The sequence below is a fragment of the Malassezia japonica genome, chromosome 2 (genome assembly GCF_029542785.1).
Source record: "Malassezia japonica chromosome 2, complete sequence".
In the NCBI taxonomy this organism is placed as follows: Eukaryota; Fungi; Basidiomycota; class Malasseziomycetes; order Malasseziales; family Malasseziaceae; genus Malassezia; species Malassezia japonica.
In genome coordinates, this window is record NC_083371.1 from 279478 (window position 1) to 297705 (window position 18228).

At 64.6% G+C, this 18228-nt stretch overlaps 9 protein-coding genes across 9 annotated transcripts; 5 read left to right on the top strand and 4 right to left on the bottom strand.

The window, feature by feature from the left end:
• Nucleotides 1–106: 106 nt before the first annotated feature.
• MJAP1_001280 (uncharacterized protein) lies at nucleotides 107–3928 on the top strand (the record flags this gene model as incomplete). The annotated part of the gene is made up of 6 exons (XM_060265243.1): nucleotides 107–1908; nucleotides 1957–2013; nucleotides 2037–2204; nucleotides 2227–2565; nucleotides 2885–3866; nucleotides 3923–3928. The coding sequence occupies 6 exons, from the start codon at nucleotides 107–109 to the stop codon at nucleotides 3926–3928; spliced, it is 3354 nt and encodes a 1117-aa protein (XP_060121226.1).
• A 20-nt stretch (nucleotides 3929–3948) lies between these two features.
• MJAP1_001281 (uncharacterized protein) lies at nucleotides 3949–4361 on the bottom strand (the record flags this gene model as incomplete). The annotated part of the gene is made up of 3 exons (XM_060265244.1): nucleotides 3949–4173; nucleotides 4196–4215; nucleotides 4238–4361. The coding sequence occupies 3 exons, from the start codon at nucleotides 4359–4361 to the stop codon at nucleotides 3949–3951; spliced, it is 369 nt and encodes a 122-aa protein (XP_060121227.1).
• Nucleotides 4362–4550: 189 nt separating this feature from the next.
• Nucleotides 4551–6027, top strand: MJAP1_001282 (uncharacterized protein; the record flags this gene model as incomplete). The annotated part of the gene is made up of 2 exons (XM_060265245.1): nucleotides 4551–4880; nucleotides 4903–6027. 2 exons carry the CDS (start codon nucleotides 4551–4553, stop codon nucleotides 6025–6027), a joined length of 1455 nt encoding a protein of 484 aa, XP_060121228.1.
• A 9-nt stretch (nucleotides 6028–6036) lies between these two features.
• Nucleotides 6037–6741, bottom strand: MJAP1_001283 (phosphoglycerate mutase (2,3-diphosphoglycerate-independent); the record flags this gene model as incomplete). Its single annotated transcript, XM_060265246.1, has 4 exons — nucleotides 6037–6328; nucleotides 6351–6502; nucleotides 6525–6655; nucleotides 6678–6741. 4 exons carry the CDS (start codon nucleotides 6739–6741, stop codon nucleotides 6037–6039), a joined length of 639 nt encoding a protein of 212 aa, XP_060121229.1.
• Nucleotides 6742–6761: 20 nt separating this feature from the next.
• Nucleotides 6762–9339, top strand: MJAP1_001284 (uncharacterized protein; the record flags this gene model as incomplete). Its single annotated transcript, XM_060265247.1, has 3 exons — nucleotides 6762–8505; nucleotides 8528–8739; nucleotides 8782–9339. 3 exons carry the CDS (start codon nucleotides 6762–6764, stop codon nucleotides 9337–9339), a joined length of 2514 nt encoding a protein of 837 aa, XP_060121230.1.
• A 12-nt stretch (nucleotides 9340–9351) lies between these two features.
• Nucleotides 9352–10312, bottom strand: YTH1 (RNA-binding component of cleavage and polyadenylation factor; the record flags this gene model as incomplete). The annotated part of the gene is made up of 2 exons (XM_060265248.1): nucleotides 9352–9694; nucleotides 9717–10312. 2 exons carry the CDS (start codon nucleotides 10310–10312, stop codon nucleotides 9352–9354), a joined length of 939 nt encoding a protein of 312 aa, XP_060121231.1.
• Nucleotides 10313–10692: 380 nt separating this feature from the next.
• Nucleotides 10693–13007, top strand: HUL4 (HECT-type E3 ubiquitin transferase; the record flags this gene model as incomplete). Its single annotated transcript, XM_060265249.1, has 2 exons — nucleotides 10693–12922; nucleotides 13003–13007. The coding sequence occupies 2 exons, from the start codon at nucleotides 10693–10695 to the stop codon at nucleotides 13005–13007; spliced, it is 2235 nt and encodes a 744-aa protein (XP_060121232.1).
• Nucleotides 13008–13029: 22 nt separating this feature from the next.
• On the bottom strand, nucleotides 13030–17225 carry MJAP1_001287 (uncharacterized protein; the record flags this gene model as incomplete). Its single annotated transcript, XM_060265250.1, has 2 exons — nucleotides 13030–13514; nucleotides 13538–17225. The coding sequence occupies 2 exons, from the start codon at nucleotides 17223–17225 to the stop codon at nucleotides 13030–13032; spliced, it is 4173 nt and encodes a 1390-aa protein (XP_060121233.1).
• Nucleotides 17226–17325: 100 nt separating this feature from the next.
• On the top strand, nucleotides 17326–18142 carry MJAP1_001288 (uncharacterized protein; the record flags this gene model as incomplete). The annotated part of the gene is made up of 2 exons (XM_060265251.1): nucleotides 17326–17422; nucleotides 17445–18142. The coding sequence occupies 2 exons, from the start codon at nucleotides 17326–17328 to the stop codon at nucleotides 18140–18142; spliced, it is 795 nt and encodes a 264-aa protein (XP_060121234.1).
• Nucleotides 18143–18228: the final 86 nt, after the last annotated feature.

Genomic DNA, 18228 nt, shown 5'->3' on the forward strand with positions numbered 1-18228 from the left:
TGCAATCGCCTCATTTTCTCTCTGCCAACGCTTACGAGTTGCGTAGGGACGCCTTTTGTGCTACATCATGAACTCACGCGCATGGCCTGGTTACGGACCAGATGATATGGACAGTTTTTCTAACCTTGTACAGCACCGCATTGAGACCGCGGAGCCTCTTCCTCTCACATACGCTTCGCAGGATGAAGGTGCGTCAGTGCCCCGCCATGTGGCGTCGCTCTCGCCCAAGTCGGTCAGCTTTGATGTCCAACCGTCCAAGAAGCTTTGGGACAAGCTCGATGCAGAGGCAAACGGTCCTCGCCACAATACGTATCCATCCCCTCACACTGAGCGCGACATTCGCTGGGTCAACTCGTCGAGCCCCAGCAGCCGCAACGATGTACCCCGCAAATCGTCGGCGGACACGGCACAGATGCGCGCGGCCTTTGAAAGTTCACTAGGCGTCCCTGCCGCACAGGACCGTTCGCTTAGTGCATCGCTCGTCGAATGCGACACGTCGAGTCCTTCCCGCGCCCCCTGGGACCGCCCGTGGCCCAGTGCTCCGCAGAACCGTGGGATTCCGACGCCAGACGTATCGATGGGCTCCTGGGGTCTCGGAGCACGTCCGCCACCGGCCGCAGAGGTCATGTACGGCGCACGCGATCCCCGCTGGACCGAGGCCAATTACCTGCCCACGGGTGCGAAATGGGTCGCGCCGGTGCCGTACGCAGAGGGGGCGCCTCAGGCGATGCCTGCCTGGGCCGTCCATCCGACGCAACCTGTGCCGCCACGCAGGATGGACGGAGGTCACAGCGACCGGTTCCACCAAGAAATCTCTACTCTCTTCATCGCCGGATTCCCGGACGATATTACCGATCGCGAGTTTGCCAACATGTTCCTCTTTGCCAAGGGATTCGAAGCGTCAATGCTCAAGCACCCTACTCCCCCGCCGAACAAAGGCGAGGAGGGCGAGCACGAGACAAAAGAGGGCCAGCACGAGTCGGCAAACGTGCGCAACAAGCAGATTATTGGATTCGCCAAGTTTTATACGCGCGAGGAGGCGCTCGAAGCACGCGAAGTGCTGAATGGCTTCCGTGTCGACCAGGACCGCGGATGTATCCTCAAGGCGGAGCTCGCAAAAAAGAATCTGCATACCAAGCGCAGTGCGCCGTTTGTGCCCAACAAGCCGAACCACGCTGCGCCGCGCTCGGCTTCGCTCTACGACCCCCAGGCCACGCTCGAGGCGCAGGCCGCGTATGCCGCGGTGATGTCTGGCTATGCCCCAAAACTACCCACGCCGCTCAACACCTCGCTCGCAGAGTACGCGCGTGATCCCAATGGAATGATCCACAGTGCCCCGCCGCGCCTCGACCCCATGGTCCCCAGCCCGGGCGTGGTGCAATGGCCCACGCCCCAGCCGTACGAGGCGCCGGTTTCAGGCATCGACCCCATGGCTTATCCCGCGCCGGGAGCCCCTGCTGCAGTCCCACCCCTGTTTGACTCTGCGCGCATGCCCCTTCCTGTGAATATCAAGCGGGGTCCCCATGCAGAGTCCGGCCTGAGTGACCCGCGGCTCCTGCCCAGAGACTCCAACCCCGAGGCATTTTCCGCTCTTGATGCTGCAGGCCAGCTGGGTCGCATGCACCTTGGCAACGGGGTTCCCCGTCCGGACGCAGTGAATGAACGCGGTGGCTATTTCGGGCACGATGCTCATGACGTCACCGGTGCTGCTGCGCGTGCCAATAATGAGATGAGCAGCTTTATTGCGCTGGGACCCCAGCGGCACAGTCCGGTATCGATGTACCGGCCGGTGGCGTCGCCGCAGCCCGAGTCCGAGAGCGACCCTGACCGTGGTGGCGCACGCGGCGCGTCCCTGCCAAGTGCAGGCGACGGTGCAGGTGCTCGCCAAGGTGATGCTTCCGGCAGCTTGTAAGTACAGGTGCCGCTGGAACGATACTGATACGTTGGTAGGCACAGCTCGCCCAGCGCATCGGTGGAACTAGACATGGATGCGATGACGGGATTGGAACAAGCGTACGTCGTTTTCGCTGACCCAGTTCCTATGCGGCCGGCTTTGCCCGCGGAACGAAGCAAGGCGAGCAGTACGGCTTCCGCGAAGGACGCACGCTCGGACGCGAAAAAGGGTTTGAAATCTGGGAAGAGATCGGCTACTACCTCGGCACGATTCGCATGTGGCGGCACATTCTCCGACAGGAGCCCAGCTCGTACGTACCCCGTCTAACGCAGCAACCGCAAGGCGCAAAAACAATTGCAGCATTTGTCGAATCTCGAATCTCTGATCCGCGAGATGCCGACTCAAAACGATTCGTCGCTGCTTGAGCAGCCCGGCGCATCGAACGACTCGCCCGACAAGGACGCGCCTGATTTGCAGAAGCTGTTGGAGCGAATCCGCGCGCGTTTCAAGCTGGCAAGCTCGAGCCTTGGCACGCCAGGCTACCCTCCTCTTCTTTCTTCAACACCTGTCAACTCGGCAGAGGAGCGTCTGGAGACCGCGCAGGACGACCGTGTCCCCAAGCCGCGCCTTGCCCGGGTTGGCGGCCAAATGGTCGATGTGAATCAGCTGAAGTACTAGGCGGGACTTTTGCTGGCGGTGCCATGTGCATCTTCCACAGACGTTCCTGTGATACCGTTTGTGGTATAATGACTTTTACTGGATCTTATATACCAAGGACCGGCCATACCCCTGATAACGATGAAAAACAAACGCGCCCGCGCTCGGCGGTTACGTAGTGTCAGGCCAGGGGCGCTTTGAATGTGGAGGTGTATCCAAAGCGACGAGCGAGAACCGTGTGGGTGCCGGATGGGCGAGGGATTGGCGTGAAGCGGTTGTGACAATGCACGACCACTTTTTCCATTCCCATGGCAAGCATCATGAGCCACATAGTCATGCTGCGATTGAATGGCGTGTCATCTTTGGCGGCAAAGGGAGCCAGGTAGCGCGCGTCGCCCTGCTTGGCCTTGTCGCGAATATCGTGCTGTGCTTGATGAAGGCCGGCGCAGGCATTGTGCTGAACAGTGCCGTGCTCCTAGCCGATGCGAGCCATGCGATTTCCGACACCTTTGGTGATATCATTACGCTTTTTTGCCTGTACAAAGCGCAAAAGAAGCCGACCAGGAAATACCCGTTTGGCTACGGCAAGCTCGAGACGATCGGGTCGGTGGGCATCAGTGCGATGCTCTTTTTCTCGTCGCTTGGGATCATTGTGCATGCCGCGTCGCAGCTCGCGCGGCACGCCCCCAGCTGGATGATGGCGCAAGCGCCGCCAAGAAGCACGATGCCCCTGGCCCCGCTCCTCGACCTTTTCCGGGAGGACCACGGCCACGGCCATGGCCACGCGCATGGAAGCGTGGAACCGAGCGCGTTGATCTTTGCGGCGATTGGCATCATTGCCAAAGAGGCCCTGTACCACTATACCTTACGAAAAGCGCAAGAGACGCGCAGCTCCGTGCTCGAGGCGAGTGCGTATCACCACCGCATGGAGGTCCTTGGCTCGCTCGGCTCGTTTTTTGCGATTGCCGGATCCTGGCTAGGGTCCCCCGTGCTCGACCCCCTGGGTGGCCTGTGTCTGGCGCTCGTCTATGGCTACCAAGCCTGGACGCTGCTCTTTTCCGCGTTGCAGCAGCTCTGTGACCGGAGCGTGCCGGACGAGACCTATGCGGCTATTGCGCGCGCGCTGGACAGCGCCGTGGCCGACGTCCAGGCGGCGCAGCGTCTGGACTGTGCATGGACAGGCCTTGCGGCGGTGAGCAGCGGCCCCTTTGTCGTGGCGCATGCCACGCTGCACTTTTCGCCGCATGTGCGCCTTACCGAGGCGCACGCAGCCGAGCAGGCGGTCGACACGCATGTGCGAAAAGCGTGCCCCGCAGTACGTACTAGTGCTGACGCAGATTACGTTGCTACAGATGAAGATGAGCATCGCAGATGTAGAGTAGTAAGTAGATTTTCCTCTACTTGGGAACACCGTTCGGGTAGCCCGAGTTCGGCGAGGGCTTGTAGCGCCACGCGGCGCCCGACTCGTCGAGGCGCTTCTCGGCCTCCGGCGCGAGCTGCCGGACGCTGCGGTCGGGCTTGTAGTATAGCAGGACGGCAAACGCCGCCATGCCGCCGTAGAAACCGTAGTACCAGATCGGCTCCCAGGCAGCCTTTTCGCGCTTGTGGCCCGGTGCAGGAGGCTGGGTTAGTCAGGAGGCCTACCTTTTCGCCAAAGAGGTATCCTGCGTTAGTCTAGTCACGTACCCGTCGGCTCGTTGTAGCTAGGCTGACCACCCGCGTAGCGGCGCTGCATCGCACCCGCACGAAGCGCGGCAGGGCGCTGCGCGAGCGTGCGCACAGACGCAATCGGATTCACGCGCCCAAACATGACAAAGAGACGCCGAGGAGCTGCCCCCGACGAACGGGCATCGCTGCACGTGACGTTTACAAACGCTGTTGCTGCGGGCGGCGCCGCGACACAGGCCCCCACTTTTAGTTCCGGGGACGCCACACACGCCCATTCCAACACCGAGTGAAAAGAATTCATTAGCGATCTTCGGGGTGCAACACACCCACTATGGCCATACTGGTGGAGCCTTCCTTAGGCAACCCTTTGCTTCGGCCCGACCCCCGCCCGGGGATTGCGGCGACCTACCCCGCATCGATGCCGGACGCGCTCGAGCCAGACGCGGATCTCGCCGCGAACGAGACCGAGGCGAATGACGGCGACGAGGTGGACGAGGATGAGGACGAGTGTGGATTTGCAGATCAGACTGCACCTGAGCTCTTGAACGAGGTCATTATTCGCTCGGGCTACTTGCTCAAGCGGGGTGATAAGCGCAAGACCTGGAAAAAGCGCTGGGTTGTTTTGCGTGCCTCGCGCCTCGCGTTTTACAAGAACGAGAGGGTACGTTGCATGGCTTATACAGGAATATCGCCTTCTCAAGGTTATCAATGCGAGCGAAATTCGCGCAGTGGTCCCGGTCGACTTTAAGCGCGTCGGGCTCACCGTCGGCATTGTGACGCCGGATCGCACCATGTACATCCGCTCGACGAACCTGCAAGAGACCTATGCGTGGATCGACGCGGTGAACCATATCCGCGCACTGCACCAGGACACGGTCGGGGACCTCGCCCAGCAGGTCGGCGCCGTGCACCTCCGCACGGATGCGCGCCGTGCGCTACGCACCGAGACGGCGCCGGCCACGAGTTCCACGCGCGAAGGCTCTGCGCCAGTCACGATCGGCACGCGCTCGTCGACCGCGCCGCCGATCAGCATCCTGCAGGTGTGTGACGAGATGCCGACACCGATCGACACGGCGATGCTCAGCTCGTCGCCGGTTTCGACGCACATGCCTCCGAGCGCAAGCGGCGAATTGCGTGGCCGCGAAGGCGTGCGGTGGCGCGACGACGACATGCCGACACGTGTATACCCCAGCAGTGGCGACGAAGAGAGCCGGCCGGCCGGCCCGTCGCGCTTCCTGCAGCAGCCGACGGCGCCCGCGATGTTGTCTTCGTCCGAGGACGAGGAGCTAGAGCTCGACGAGGAGCACGACCAGGCGGCGCCGCTGCCGCAGCCTGCCGCGCCGCCGGCGCGGGAAGATACGGACCGCGTGATTGCGCAGGGCTACCTAATGAAGCAAAGCAGCCACCGCAAGCACTGGCGCAAGCGCTGGTTCGTCCTTACGCAACATGCGTTATTCTATGCGCGGAGCCACATGGATACACGAGTGCACCGCAGGCTGCCCATGGCGGCGATCCTCGACGTGATGGAGTGCGACGCGTCGCAGAGCGGCCCCGTCGCCTTCAACCTCCTGAATCTCTCTGGCGCGCCGTTCCACACCGCGCTCGAGTCGCGCAGCCCGGAGAATGCGCACGAGGTGCGGCCACGCAAGGAGCACTGCTTCAAGATCGTGACGCCGAGCCGCACCTTTGTCGTATGTGCGCCGACGGAAGAGGAAGAAATCAAGTGGCTGAGTGCGTTCCAGACCATCTTGAATCGGCAGCGCAGCGTGCCTCTGGCGCTGCGCCGTGCATCGATGAGTGCGAATTAGTGTAAATAGTTAGATCGCTTCGTCTACGTTGGCCAGCTTGCGCGACGCGTCGAGGTGCGCAATGTCCGCCCATCGCACGATCGTCGGCGGGTCGCGCTCAAAGAGGATCTCGGAGATGCTGCAGTTCCAGAAACGCGACGGCTCAATCGACGGCGCACACACGACGTGGCCCTCGGCAAGCATCACAAGGTTCACGAGCGAGCTCAGCGCACCGCCGTGGCTCACGAGCACCGTCGTGCCGGGCGTGCTCGCGACGGACGTCTTGAGGTCGCGGAAGAAGGCGCTTAGGCGCGCCATTAAGCTGCATCAGCGATAAAACTTACTCTTTCGTGCTCTCCATGCCTTCCGTGTCGGCCGGCTTCTCCCGCGGGCCGTGGTAGACCTTGCCTTGGAGCACGCCAAACTGGCGCTCCATGATCCGGGGGTCGTTTTCAATACGCAGCGCGGGGTGGTGCTTGGCAATCGCCGCGGCGGTCTGGTTTAGCAGATAGACGTACGTTGTACGCGCGCTGCAGAGGGCTGCTCACGATCCGCGCAATCGGCTCGTCTTTGAGCGCGGCGCCGGTCAGCTCCGCCTGGCGCAGGCCGAGCTCGTTCAGCGCCGTGTCCAGCTGTCCTTGGATTATACCTGCGTCAGCAACATTACCTACCCTGCACATTCTCGTTCGTCTCGCCGTGCCGCACAAGCAACAGGCGTCGGGGCAGCGCCGTCATCATCCGAAGGAACCTCCACTATGATCCAGTTTGGGAGTCAGCAGGCGCTCGACGGGAGCCACGTCGCGCTGCTGGTTCTCATCACCTACTTCTGCCAGGCAGGGGCGCCGGAGGGGGAGAGCAGGGCGCAGTGCGTGCTGCTCCTGTTCCTCGCACGCGCGGTCGAGTCGCTCGACGACGCGCCGCCGTCGCTCGCGGCACTCCACGCGCGCCTGCGCCGCGCGCTTGGAGCGTACCCCGAGACGCTGACCGGCGTACAGACGTATCTCGACCAGTGGTTTGCGCTGCTTTGGAACGTCGATGGGCTCGCCGAGCTCTTTCACAGCAAGATCCCCGAGTGCTTATGCCTCGTGCCAGAGGACGCAGACCAGTCGCATACCCAGCTCCTGGACCGCCGCTCGTACCTCGGCTTGTATGTGCGCCGCGCGCGTCTCGCATTCGAGATGCTCCTCGACCTGGAGCGGCTGCAGCTCGCGTCGATGTGTGCCGCATGGCGCGACGGCGACGCGCACGGACTCGCCGACGAATGGCGGCAGCACAACCAGGCGCGCGCGTTTCTGCAGTGGCGCACGAGCGCACGGAAAGGCGACTATGCTGCAGCCAAGAACGAGCTCCACGCATTCTTTGACCTGACGATCCCAGGGTGCGAGCAGGAGCTGCACCAGCACGCCCTGCTCAACCTTGCCCAGTTTCACATTCACACAAAAGGATACCCCGCCGCCCGCACGACGCTCGACGAAGCGATCCTCCTCGCGCGTACCGTCGGCGACACAGAGTGCATGCGCGCCTGCGACGACCTGCTGCAGCAGCTGGCGTACCTCGACCCCGAGCCGGGGAAGGAGCACGCGTGGCTCCTCACGCGGCGCGACACGGACACGCAGCTCGCGTGCGGCGCCTATTCTCCGCTTGCGCTATGGAAAGCGGACCGCGACGCGGAGCACGGCAAGCCGCTCCTCGCGATCATCCAGTCGCTGGCCAATGCGACGTGGGCTTCGCGGTCCTCCGACAAACACGCGCCGGGGCCGGATTGGGAGCCACGGCCGAGCATTGAGCGCAGCGCAGCGTGCGCCTCGGCGGTGCTTGCGCAGACATGGCTACGTCTCGGTATACCTGCGCTCGCCGAGGCGTACACCGCGCACGTCGCGCGCCTCGAGGAAAGTGCGCCGCGCAGCTGGCCTGCGATGCGCCTGCGCACCGCCGCCACGCGCGCGTACGCACTTGCGGAGCGCGGCGCGTACGACGCGGCCGTGTGTGAGCTCGTTGCGCCGCGTGTCGTGCGCCTCGTTGCGGATCATGCGCAGCTCGACGAGTGGCAGCAGAGTCTCTGGCGCATAGCGTATATGCGTGCGCGGCGGCAGCGACACACTGCGTCGCTGCGGCGCCTCGCAGAGCTGTGCCCCGGCCTGGATGCTGACGCCCAGGTCGCGCCGCCGACGCAGCGTATACTTGACGAAGCGAAAGACGTGATTGCCGCACAGCAGCCCTACCAGAGCCTCGACCGCCTGATGCAGGCGATCGCCTCCGCCGAGAAGCAGAACCTGTACCCGTTGCAGCGCAGCGGCCTCGCGTGCCTCGCCGAGATCATGACGACCTCGCTGCAGCTGCCGGAACAGGCGCTCGCGACGCTCTCCGAGATCCTCCCCCAGGCACTCGCGGACGCCAACGCCGAGCGCCGTGCGTACTCCATGTGCGTGTACGCCAAATGCTTGCTGGCCACACAGGATATCCAAGGCGCACGTACGTGGCTCGCACGCGCCCAGCAAGGTACGCCCTTCTGCTCACACAGACTTTTTCGCTACGGAAAACTACAACGAGCGCGCCGCGTGCCTGTACCTCGAGGCCCGCCTCGCGCAGCACGCCAATGACCCTTCTGCACGCGACGCAGCGGCCACGGCCTACCACGTTGCGCGCGAGCAGGAGCAGCACGCGGCGACCGACGCCGCGCCAGCCGCCGGCTTGGAAGACCTCCACATGCTCGTTATCGCCGTTCGGCAGCGTGTGAGTGACTAAGCTTTTGCCAAGATGCCGGTTCAATTGCAGCCGGTGGACGATGCGGTGAACATCATCAAGATGGTCCTGAAGGACACGTTCGAGAGCAAGGACGGCTGGTCGTTCTTCTCGATCGAAGACTCGGACTGTGAGTTGACGTATGCCGACCGCAACGGCGTCGTGGCGGGCTCGGGCGACCGCGCTGCGAACGAGCGCCCGAAGCGCGCAGAGACGACCGACATCCGCTTCCGTATGAAGGTGCAGCCGCGTATGACGAACCAGTTCGGCACGATGCACGGCGGATGTGCGGCCTCGATCATCGACACGCTTTCGTCCTTCATTATTCCCCTGTACTCGACCGGCGATGTGGGGCAGCCGTGGATCACGTTTGGCATGTCGCAGACGCTCACGGTCAACTACCTCGCGCCCACGCGCCTCGGCTCCTGGATCGAGGTCGCGGTGAAGGGCATGTCGGTCGGCAAGAGCGTCGCCCTGCTCGAGACCGAGATCTGGGAGCTGAGCGGCGACAAGTCTAGCGACCGCAAGGTGCGCACTGCTTTCAGCACGCACACCAAGATCGACGTGAGCGGCAAGCTCGCCAAAATCTAGTCATAGTACATACTACCGCCAACGGCCCCCACGGTCCATGCCGCCGCGCCCACCGGGGCGGCCGGGGTTGACACAAGCATTCGCAAAGTGACCGTACTCACCACACTTGTAGCACAGCACGTCGTTCAGCTCGCGCCGGCGGGGATCGCGCGGCGCCGCGGCCATCGGTGTCTTGCGCAGCTCTTCGGCGGCAGCCCAGTCGGACTCGGGCACCACCGCACGGCCCGTGCGGGGGTCCGTCGGCAGCTCGTGGATGCCGGGGCCCGTGCCAAAGGCCTCCATAATCGACAGGGGGCGGTGCGTGAGCAGCGGCGTGGTCGCTCGCGACTCGGGCGAGGGAATCATGGCTTTCACACTGGGTAAGTAGAGCAACGTACTGTCCCATATTGCAGTCGGGGCCGAGGGGGCAGAAACCGGCGAGGTAGTACGGGCAGGCGACCTGCCGCATGTGCTTCTTGGGGCACTCGGGGCCCCGGGGGCAGAAACCGCGCTTGTACAGCTCGCACTCGCGCCGCTTGACGCTGGGGTCAATATGCACATAGAGGCACTCGTCGCCCGAGTTGCAGAAGCCATACGTCGCAAAGAGGCGGCACTCGGCCATGCGCCGCAGGTCGTACTCGTGCAGGTAGTCGCACGCATCGCCTTTTTTGCACAGTCCACGCAGCCAGTGCTTGCACACCGTCCGCCGCATCGCATCGCGCCCGAGCGCAGGCACTGCGGGTGAGGGCGTCACGACGTGGCGCAGGGGGCACCGGCTTTGCAAATCGCAGCGCCCTTTTGCGTACCGCGGACAGACTTCGTCTTCGGTATCGAGGCGGATCTTGAGCTCGCGCTTCACAAACGGCTCAAAAGAAAACTCATTATGCTGCCAGTCGTCTTCCGTAGGCAGTCTTCGCTGCCGCACACTCGAAAAGAGCGACGAGGAGGCGTGGCTCGGCGTGTAGTCCACCGGCAGCGCCAGGACGTTGGCCATCGCAGCTGGAAGTGGAGAAATACGTCGGATGGGAAGATTCGGCCATTTCTCCACGCATGCCACCCAACGCATGGGGCCTACGGAGCCCAGGACCAAAGCGCGAGAGCGCAGGGCCGGCGCCGTCGGCGTTTCCTGATCTAGGGGCCGCACAGCAGGTGCCGTCGACTCGGCGCACACGCGCGGCTGCACGGTCGTCCGCCGCTTACGCCACACAGGACGATCCGAATCCGTACCGACCCCGCATCGACGAACTAAACCAGCGCGCGACGCAGTGGCGCCGCACGGGGCGCGTCGCGCGCGACGTCGTTTTTCGTGACGAGGTCGAGCGCGTGCCTGTCTCGACCGGCGTGCCGCTCGAGGAGGAGGAGCGAGGTGCAAGTATGGCGAGCCTCGTCGTCCGCGACAAGACACGAGGCACGTCGGCGCTCGGCGCATGGGCCTCGCTCTTTGCCGCACCGGCCGACCCCGTTGCGGCCGTGGCAGGGCACGAAGTATACGGCGATGCCCTCGACGAGCCGCAACAGGACACATTTACCACGCACGATCCAGGCGAGCTCAAGGACGGCACAGATGTCAGGACGCTGCATACGTGCATGGATGCATGCGTGCGTGCGTACCGCGCCGACGCCCTCGAGCGGCACAGTGAGCCACTCGATGCGTTTGTGCCGCTATTTCAGCTCGTCGAAGTGTCACTTGCCTCGCCCGTCATGCTCTACCGCCTCTGCATCCGTGGCGCAGTGTACGATGATGCACCCCTTGCGCTGCTTCGCATGTGGCTCGCCGACGCTAGTCTTCCGGTGCTTGCGCGCACGCGCCTACGTGACATTGTCTATGGGGCACTCGATACCGCCGCCCTGCACCTCGAGGCGGCGCAGCGCCAGGCAGACAAGGAAGAGGCCGTGGCTGTGTACGAGTCACGCTATACCCACCAGCCCATTGCCGTGACGGACTGCGCGTTGTTGGCGATGGATGCTTGCGACGAGGATCCCCAGCGCATTGCGCGTATCGCTCGCTCGGTCGATCGCCGTGCATGGAAGCAGCGGTCGGAGCGCGTCGCGTCCATGCCGACGGACCGCCTTGCATCGCTCGCATCGCGCACCAGCTCGGCACTGAGCTGGCGCCTCGCGCAACACACACCGAGCGGTGCGTCGCAGCGTGCCGCACAAGCGCCATCGTACAATAACGACGAGACGCTCCTTGCCCTGCTCGGCGCATTAGAACATCTGTGGAAGGCGAACCGTGCCCGTCCCGCTGCGGCGCAGTGCGGTATTCATACCTTTTATGCGGTCGCGACCGAGCTTCCGTTTGGTCTCGACGAGTACGTCGGATGGGTCAATGCACCGGCATCCGAACAGGGCATATACCCACTTATGGACCACCCCTATGTCCTGAGTCTCGGCACCAAGGTGCAAGTCATTGCATGGGAGTCGCAGCAGGCCTTGCGACAGGCATCCACGTACGCGTGGATGTATCCCCAGACATCGACGCGCCATGCGATTGCCGACGGACTCCAAACGGCCAGCGGCATGCACAGCACGCCCCGCGCGCCAGTGGGCGACCAAGGCACGCTTGCTTTGCAGGTGCGCCGCGACTACCTTGTCGAAGATTCCATGGGCCTACTAGGCCTCGATGCACTGGAGCTGCATCGCCCGCTCAAAATCACCTTTGTCGACGAGATTGCGCAGGATGCGGGCGGCTTGCGAAAAGAGTACCTGCTCCTGCTGTGCGAAGAGCTATGCCACCCCACGCGCGGCCTCTTTTGCGATATCAACGAGGCACCGCTGCATGGCGTGCTGTGGTTTGCCCCCAAACCGCTGGGCGAATCGGATACACTGCCTCTCTACGAACTGCTTGGCATGGTACTGGGCCTCGCACTGCTGCACCAAGTGACGCTTCCGCTGCGCTTCCCCGAGCGCATGTATGCGTCACTGCTGCACCGCGTAGTGCACCATGCGCCCCCAGCGTGTACGCTCGACGCGCTGCGTGCCGTGCACCCTCAGCTGGCGTCCGGACTCGAGCAGCTGCTGCGCTACGAGGATGCGCATACCTCGGTCGAGGACGCGATGGGCATGACATGGTCCGTGCACTATGCTGACCGGCTGTACGAGCTTGCGCCTGGCGGCGACGCGCAGAGCGTCACGGCCGCGAATCGCGAGGCGTACGCCACGCGCATCGCCGAGTGGATGCTGCACGACGCGATCGATGCGCCGCTCGGCGCACTTGCGCGTGGCTTTGCGCAGATCTGTGCGCCTCCCGGCGCGCGCCTTGCGCGGACGCCCCTTGCGCTCTTTCTCCCTGCGGAGCTCGAGACGCTGCTGCGTGGCCGCGACGAGCACTTGCTGGATGTGAGCGCATTGCGGGCGAGTACTGCGCACGTCGGCTTCCCTCCAAAAGCCACACACGGTCCCTCGGCCGCGCACGAGAATCTCGATGCGTTCTGGGACGTGTGGCGCGCGCTCGACGCGCCGTCGCAGCACGCGCTGCTCGGATTCATCACGGGCAGCCCCCGTGTGCCGGCGATGGGCGCGGCGTGCATCGGTCTGCGTATCCAGCACGTAGACGACCCCTATGCGGCACTCGGCGCGGCGACCGAGCGCGTGCCGTGGAGCAGTACGTGCACCTCGACGCTATTTCTCCCCGTATACCCCTCGCGCGCGGTGTTGGAGGACAAGGTGCGGGTGGCACTGCAGCATAGTACAGGGTTCGGACTAGGGTAGCTATGCAGGCCACTTGTTCGGGTCCAGCGACAAGACACGTTGGAACGCGCGGTCGCGCTCGATGACCGCAGGCAGCGTCAGGCTCTTTTCGCCCTCGCCGAGCACGATCTCGAGGCCTTCGGGGCAGCGGTCGAGCGCCGGGGTGTTCTTGCGCGTCTTTTTGATACCTGAGACGCGGTCGAGGGGAACGTCAAACATGACCTTGTTCGGCTCGGGAATCATCGACGCCAGCACCGAGTACGGCTCGAAAGGCGCAGTGCCTTGCTTGTTCATCTCGGGGCGCACCATCTCCTGAATCGCGGAGGGGGCAATAATGGGGTAGTACGAGCGACCGTCAACGACCTTGGTCAGCCGCGAGACATCCGTCTCCGTCATGCCCTGAGGGGCCGTGAGCGGCTTGATCGTCGAAAAGGTCAGCTGGAATACGATGCGCTTCGGCAGCACAATCAGGTGGCCCACACGCTTGCGGTGCACAGCAAGATAGACTGCGTTAGTAAGAGATACGTACTGCCTTGGCCATCCTGCTCGTCCACCCAGCGGATACGCTGCGGCGAGCCACGGGGGGACGTCATATCGGGGCGCAGCTGCCGCGAATGCACCGCTTCCACAGACACCGCAGGCGACATTGCCACGCCGTCCTGCGACAGACTCAGCGAGGCGTATGACGGCTGGCGAGGGACGGTCGCGTGGCTCAGCGTGTCTTGCTGCACCTGCTTCGCACGGCGGCGGCGGTCCAGCTGCTCTTGCAGCGTGTCCGACGTCGCAGCGATGAACGAAGGCGGGCCACTCGGCGCGGGCGCCGCAGCAGGCACCGGCGTCGTGACGGCAGGCACCGGCGCGGGCGCCGCATGGGGCGACGGCACAGGCTCGCGCTCGATCGGCGCCGGGGCGGGTGCAGGGGCAGGCACCGGGGCCGGCACAAGCTCGGGCTGCGGCGCGACAGCGACCGGGGGCACAGGCGCAGAGACGGGCGTCTCACGAACGTGGGCCTCGGGCGTGAGCTCGTTACTGGACTCGTTCAGAGGAACCTGGAAGAGCGGCGGGGCCGGCGCGACATTCAGGCCCGGCGGCTTCGCTTCCCATGCAGGCAGGAGCTCGGGCTGCGGCTCGGGCTGCGGCTCGGGCGCCTTGGGCTTGGGCTCCTGCTGCGGAAGGCCGAAGCCGAGTGCCGAGAGTGCACGCTCGGCAACCGTGCGCTGCTCGGGCTCGCTTTCCTCGTCCTCCTCGTCGTCGTCCATGTCGTACTCGGACGTGATGCTCTCGACCTCGGCATGCCACGTCGGATCATGCTGTGGGGCCGGCGCAGTGTCCTGTGCAAACGGCTCCGAGGGCACGAGCGGCGTGCTCTGCACCGGCGCGCTGGGCTGCAGCGGTGCACCGCCGCTGAACGCGTGCGAAGGGACCGACCGCGAAGTGTCCGGCTGGGGCGCAGGGGCCTGCGTCGGGACCGGCTCCTGCTGCGTCAGGAAGGGGTTCACCTGCGGCTGGTACTGGGGTGCCGGAGGCTGGTACGCCTGCTGCGGCTGGTACATGGACGACTGCTGGAATGGGGCTTGAAAGGGTCCCTGGGGTTGCAGAGGCAGCTGCTGGGGCTGGGCAACCTGCGCCGGTAGCATGGCCGGCTGCATCGGCTGCTGCACCTGCATCGGCTGCTGCAACGGCTGGATCGGTTGAACCGGCTGCTGCACTTGCTGGATCGGCTGCTGCACGGGCTGCACAACGCTGCTGCGCTTCGTCTCCAGCGGCGTGTACCCCCTGCGCGACACCATCTCCGGCACCTGCTGCACCTCTTCGATCTCGCGCACCTGCTCCATCTCGGGCTGCGACACGTCGGAAAACACGCCCGATGTGTCGGCCTGCGGCCGGAGCATGCGCGAGGACCTGCGCTCCTGGCGCGGCTCGACGACGTCGTCCGACGCATCCTGCCAGCGCTGCAGCACGCGGCGCGACGGCTTGCTCGTGCGCGTCTCCCTGCGGCGGCGGACGCGTCCCGACGGCATCTCGGCAGACTCCTCCTCGACGATGCGGTTCGGCGCGATCTCGACAAACTCGCCGCGGCGGCGCTGCTCGCGCTCGACCTCCCAGCGCGTCTGGCTGAGCTTTTGCTGCAGGTACTCCTCGTCTGTGGGCACGCCCGCGAGGACATTGTCGAGGACCGTGCGCGAGGAGCTGACGTAGGCCCCCGTCGGCTCGCTGCGCGTCGACGGGAGGTCGTTGAGCATGTCCCAGAACTTGGTCCAGTACCCGTACTCGAGCATCGGCGCGACAATAAAGACGCACAGGAACACAAGTGCGCCCGGCAGCTTGACCATCATCCACGTCGTGACGTGCGCGCTGAGCAGCACCATGAGCAAGAGCCAGCCGAGGTAGCGCAGCGTCGCAATGGGGTTGCGCCACATGGCGAGGTTCTTCATGCGCTCGTGCACGTCCGCAAAGCTGTGCGTGTACACAAGCACCTGGTCGCCGACTTGCTGGAAGAGCGCCGAGGAGGCCACCGTCAGCGGCTGCGTCGCGGCCAAGTCGAGGCGGTGCGTCCGCTTCATCATCGACTTGTTCGACAGCGTGCGCTTGAGGCCCGGTGCGCGCGAAACACTCGGCTCGTTCTCGTCCGGGATAAGTGTCTCTTCCGCGGGCAGGTGCAGCCAGCGGAACGTCGCGATGTACAGGAACGTGAGCAGGAAAAAGATGGCGAGCAAGTCGCCACGCCACCACACGACCAGGTAGAACGAAGCGACGGAGCCCGTGACCCACGGGCGCTCCCAGCGCCACAGCTGGCGCAGCATGACAAATGCGCCGCGGTACAGAATAAACATATTAATCACCAGGCGCGACGCATTGTGGTTAAAGACGTGCATGCGGCTCGTCTCGTTCGCGGTGTATTCGTCCATCTGCGCCTCGCGGCGTGCATCGATCGTCGGCGCACGGTAGGTCGACACCGACATGATCGACATCGCATCCGGGTCGCGCTCGCGCCGGCGCCACTGCTCGGCGATCGGCGCGGCCTGCGACTCGACCGGCTCGGCGAGCGGGACGAGGCGCCCGGGCGACGTGCGCGGCACTGCAGGGGCCGGCGACGCCTGCACGGGAACAATTGGTGACGGTTGCACCGGCGCCATCGGCGGCGCACGCGCGGCCTGTACGCTCGGCGAGACAATTGTCGGCATCGGCGGAGGCACCGGCTCGGCCACCACCGGAGCAGGCGGCTCGAGCGGCATCAAAGGCGGCTCGAGCGGCGCCCCAATCGGGGGCGCGAGCGCGGCGCCCGGCTCGGCGAGCGGCACCGACAGCATCTCGGTGCCCTGCTCTGGAGGCGGCGCGGCACGCACCGAGTCGAGGTACGTCGTCGGCGCTCCCTCGTCCATCCACTCTTCGGCGGGCTGGGCGATGGGTTCTCCCGCCTCGTCCTTGACGCGTGTCGAGGCGCGCTTCTTGCGGCGTGCCGGGTCTTTTTCCTTGGTCTTGCCGTCCTTTTCCTTGTCCTTCTTCTTCTTCTTCTTGACAACCTCGCCGTTTTCGTTGACGACCACTTCGGACGTCGACTTTTTCTTTTTCTTTGTCGGCGCCTCCTCCTTGGTCAGCTTGGCGAGGGCTGCTGCGGTCGCAGCGGCGATCGGCACGCTTCCGTCGGTCTGTACCGGTGCCGCGCTGCTGGGCACCTCGCCGCCCGCGCTGAGCGCTGTGCGCAGGCGTGGTGCAGCCGGAGCGTCCTCGTCCTCGACCTCGGCCAAGGTCGTGCGCAGGGCGGATGGCGCCGGCCCGCGGATCGGCGCCTCGTCCTCGTCCTCGTCGAGCCACGGACGCGCCTCGCTGCTGCGGTACGCGTCCAAGAACGAGCGTGAGCGGCCGAGGGCGGACTGAGCATTGGCCATGCCCGGCGCGTTTGCGTGTGTATCGTCTGCGGTGGAGAAGAGGGTGCGCACGGCCGGCGCCTCCTCGTACTCCTCGTCGTCATCCACATTTGCCCACGAGCCCGTCTGGCCGAGCATGCCCATGGAACGGCGGCGCATCGAGCGCTCGTCCATCGCGGAGAAGAGGGAGCGTTTCGGCTGCACGTCCTCCATGGCGCCCGGCGGCGGCGGCGCGGCCGAGCTGCCGAGTCCGTCTAGAGCATGCTGGACCTCTACTGGCCGAGCATCTGCCGGGTCGATCAGCGTCCCATAGCGCCGCGAACGGAGCGGCTGCTGCCCGCTCGCCATCACCGAGGGAAATTAAGAGCCTTTCCGCCCCCCACAGGAGTGCATGGGGCTGACTAAGCACACGTGGAGTGGCGGCGGGCCAAATTTCGCTCTGCACAGCATGTCGAGGCAGCCCGAAATCGGACAGATCCCGGAGAGCGTTGCGGCCGACCTGAAGGCGGTCGAGCAGGAGATTGACGCGGCCGAGGCCGAGCTGGGTATGTCGTTTCGCTGACGCAGTCAAATTCTCGGCGCGCCTGCACGAGCCCATCTTTGCGAAGCGTGCCCAGGTCCTCGACAAGATTGAGCAGTTCTGGCCGCAGGCGCTGACGAACTGTGTCTCGACGAACGTCTACATTGACGACGATGACCACGCGCTGCTCAACTCGCTGACCAAGATCGACGTGAAGCGCGACGCGGCCGACCCCCGCGCGGCTACGATCGAGTTCCACTTTGCGCCGAACGACTACATCTCGGACGCGGTCCTCACGAAGGAATTCAAGCTGGACCCCAAGGCCGGCCCCTTTTCGTCGCAGTTCGACTTTGCGGCCGAGACCATCCCGCAAAAGTCCGAGATCCACTGGAAGTCGGACGCGAAGAACCTCGCCAAGCTCAAGCCGACGGTCGGCGACCTGAAGGAGATCGACGTCGACGCCGAGGAGGAGGACGATGAAGAGGAAGACGACTTTGAGCCGGGCTCCTTCTTCTCTTCCTTCTTTGACTCGCAGAGCCGCCAGGTGGCCGGCAGCATCGGCCGTGCGATTGTGGAGGATCTCTATCCGAACGCTGTGCAGCACTATGAGCAACCCTCGCTCTTTGAGGATGACGACGAGGACGACGAGGACGACGAGGAAGACGAAGAGGAGGACGACGACGACGACCGCGAGATCGACCTTGAAGAGGAGGAGAAGCGCCCGTCCAAGAAGGCGCGCAAGTAGCGCACGACGCCGCGTAGACACCGCGTAGACGCCTTGTAGCGGCTGAGTCAGCTGACGTAGACACGCGCGCGCCGACGCACAGCCAT